The 2,327-nt window shown below is 31.2% G+C and overlaps 1 protein-coding gene across 1 annotated transcript; it reads right to left on the bottom strand.

Moving 5' to 3' along the window:
* Positions 316-1,621, bottom strand: LOC107634658. Its single transcript, XM_016338086.2, has 2 exons — positions 1,191-1,621; positions 316-761 (listed from the first exon to the last, which is right to left on the bottom strand). Exons 1-2 carry the CDS (start codon positions 1,442-1,444, stop codon positions 560-562), a joined length of 456 nt encoding a protein of 151 aa, XP_016193572.1. The 5' UTR covers positions 1,445-1,621; the 3' UTR covers positions 316-559.

Below are 2,327 nucleotides of genomic sequence, written 5' to 3'. Positions count from 1 at the left end.
GTCATTTAATGTCTTTTTTGATGGAAAAACATTATTTTTATATTAAGTTACCCTATTGTTATAATCTCATCTCTTATCTGTATTTATATGGAAATTCACGGAAGCTGCTAATCAAGAATTGTAAAATGATTTGACTATTTAACTAAATTATTATTTAATAATTTTCGACTATGAAAACTATTAACTTCACAATTGTACGTGAGTGTTCACCGTGTATCTATTTATCAACGGAACAGCAGTTTGGATCATTTGCACGGTAACAGCCTAGTTTGGAAGCGCTCTTAATAATGCCACAAATTTTTTGATACTGCATATGAGATGTAATGATTGTTTATGTTTTGTCATAAAAAATAAGTGATATAATATTTGTTGGAGATAAGGTTGAATTTTCTTTTCTATTCTTCAATATCTGAATATCTATGCACCTTACTCTTTCCAAACATTTAGCCTAATTAACTAGTTGGAGCAATAATGTAAGAAAGCAAAGAAAATGAAAGTTACTTTCACATAGCTTCCTATCACCTTCACAAACAGCAGTATATACTTCTGAGATTTTGCATCAGAGTTCCGCTTGAGATTCTTTCTCAGAGTCAGTTTGTGTAACCTTTACTGTTGTCTTATGAATAGCTTCTCCGACCACTTTTGCTGCTGATCTTGCACTTTCCTTAACAGTTTCTTTGCTTGTGTCAAAACTCTTCTCAGCCGCATCCATCATTGTTCCTTTAACACTATCAGCTCCTCTATCAGCCCCACCCCTAAAGCTGACCACCAAAACATGTATACATACCGTTGATTTTATTAATTCCCTTGTTGTTTTATATGGAAACATACTATTTACTTAGATGATCACAAATCTAATATCTCACAATCACAAGAATAATGGTAAAATTTATAAATGGTAGAGTTCATTTTTCTGTGTGTAAACAGAGATATTCTTACATAAATACAAATTTAACAAATCATTTTGAAGTGCATTTACAATTAAAATGGATCCCCATCTAACTTTAGTTTAATATACATTTATTATTTATAGACCCCACCAAGTATTGTATGTGCCTAAGAATAAAGCACTAAATTTGTGTTTACAGGAAAATTGTGTTGATCTGATATGTTAAACTTGTGGTCACACAAAAATTTCTGTGCGTATAAAGATATAATAATCTAAAGGGTGTCTAAGGAACCGAGCTTACTCAAGATCTGGTGGGGAAAACTGCATCTGCAAGTCATGTATGATGGTTTTGATTTTCTCCCATGAACTTTCGTGGGATTTTCTAAATAGAGAAATGGTGTCCATTACTATCCTGGAGAGAAGTGGTTTTTCAGGGTAGTTGTTTTGATTAATATGTTGGCTACCTTCATCAGGTGCTATAGGCTGAAACTGAAGAATGAATGGGACACAGAACAGAAGAAAGAATAAAAGGGAGGTTCCGTTGAATCTATCCATCCCAATATGTAATGAAATCTTCAAGGTTTGAGAGAGGGAGGGAGGAATGACAATGTATGTGGCTGGTTTGCGGTTTCTGCATTTTGAACCCGTTCAAGATACGTGGCCTTCGCATCTTGCATGTAGTCATTCGTTGCTTCTTGAATACTTCAAACATAATTATCTTTTGGCATCCATGTATTATAAATAAAATAATAAGTCACTCAATGCATTGAATAGTTATCATTTTTTTTATGAATTTAATAATTTTTGGCAGTATAAAATTACATTACCAATGCATTGAAATTATCTCTTTGCAAATTAAGGAATTAGATACTTTCAAATTTTTTTCACTTGAAGAGATAAAATGTAATTTTTTATCATATATTTTATATATTTTATAAGTAGAACTAAAAAATAAATAAATAAAATATTAAAAAATAAAAAATTACATTTTACACCCTTAATTGAAAAAGAATTGAGAGAATTTAATCCTACCTTTATATCGTTCTTAACATTATATTAAAATTCTATATATCTAAATAACATTTACCTATCCACAAAAACCGCTTCTAAGTTTTGGTGGGTGGTGTAGATCAATAACCTCGCCCTAACAATTTTGTGGAAATCAAACTTCTACTGACAATTAAAAATGGCTTTCGTGTTTACATGCACTCTCATGAAAGAAAATCTCCATTACTTATTTATATTCATCAGGTATGAAAGACTGCTTGAACGGATTTTAAAAGTTTCACAAAGTTGACCATGTTCATAAATCAAACCCAAATTACTCAAATTTCTTTAGCATGCGTTTAAGCATCAATAAACTAAAGCTCTTTCAAAGGACACTTAAAACTTCGGAAACAAAAGATCCATCCCATTCGCAAAGAATTAGAGTATTGAT

This window comes from Arachis ipaensis, chromosome B03 (assembly GCF_000816755.2).
Source record: "Arachis ipaensis cultivar K30076 chromosome B03, Araip1.1, whole genome shotgun sequence".
NCBI lineage: Eukaryota > Viridiplantae > Streptophyta > Magnoliopsida > Fabales > Fabaceae > Arachis > Arachis ipaensis.
This window is presented reverse-complemented; position numbering and strand designations above follow the sequence as displayed.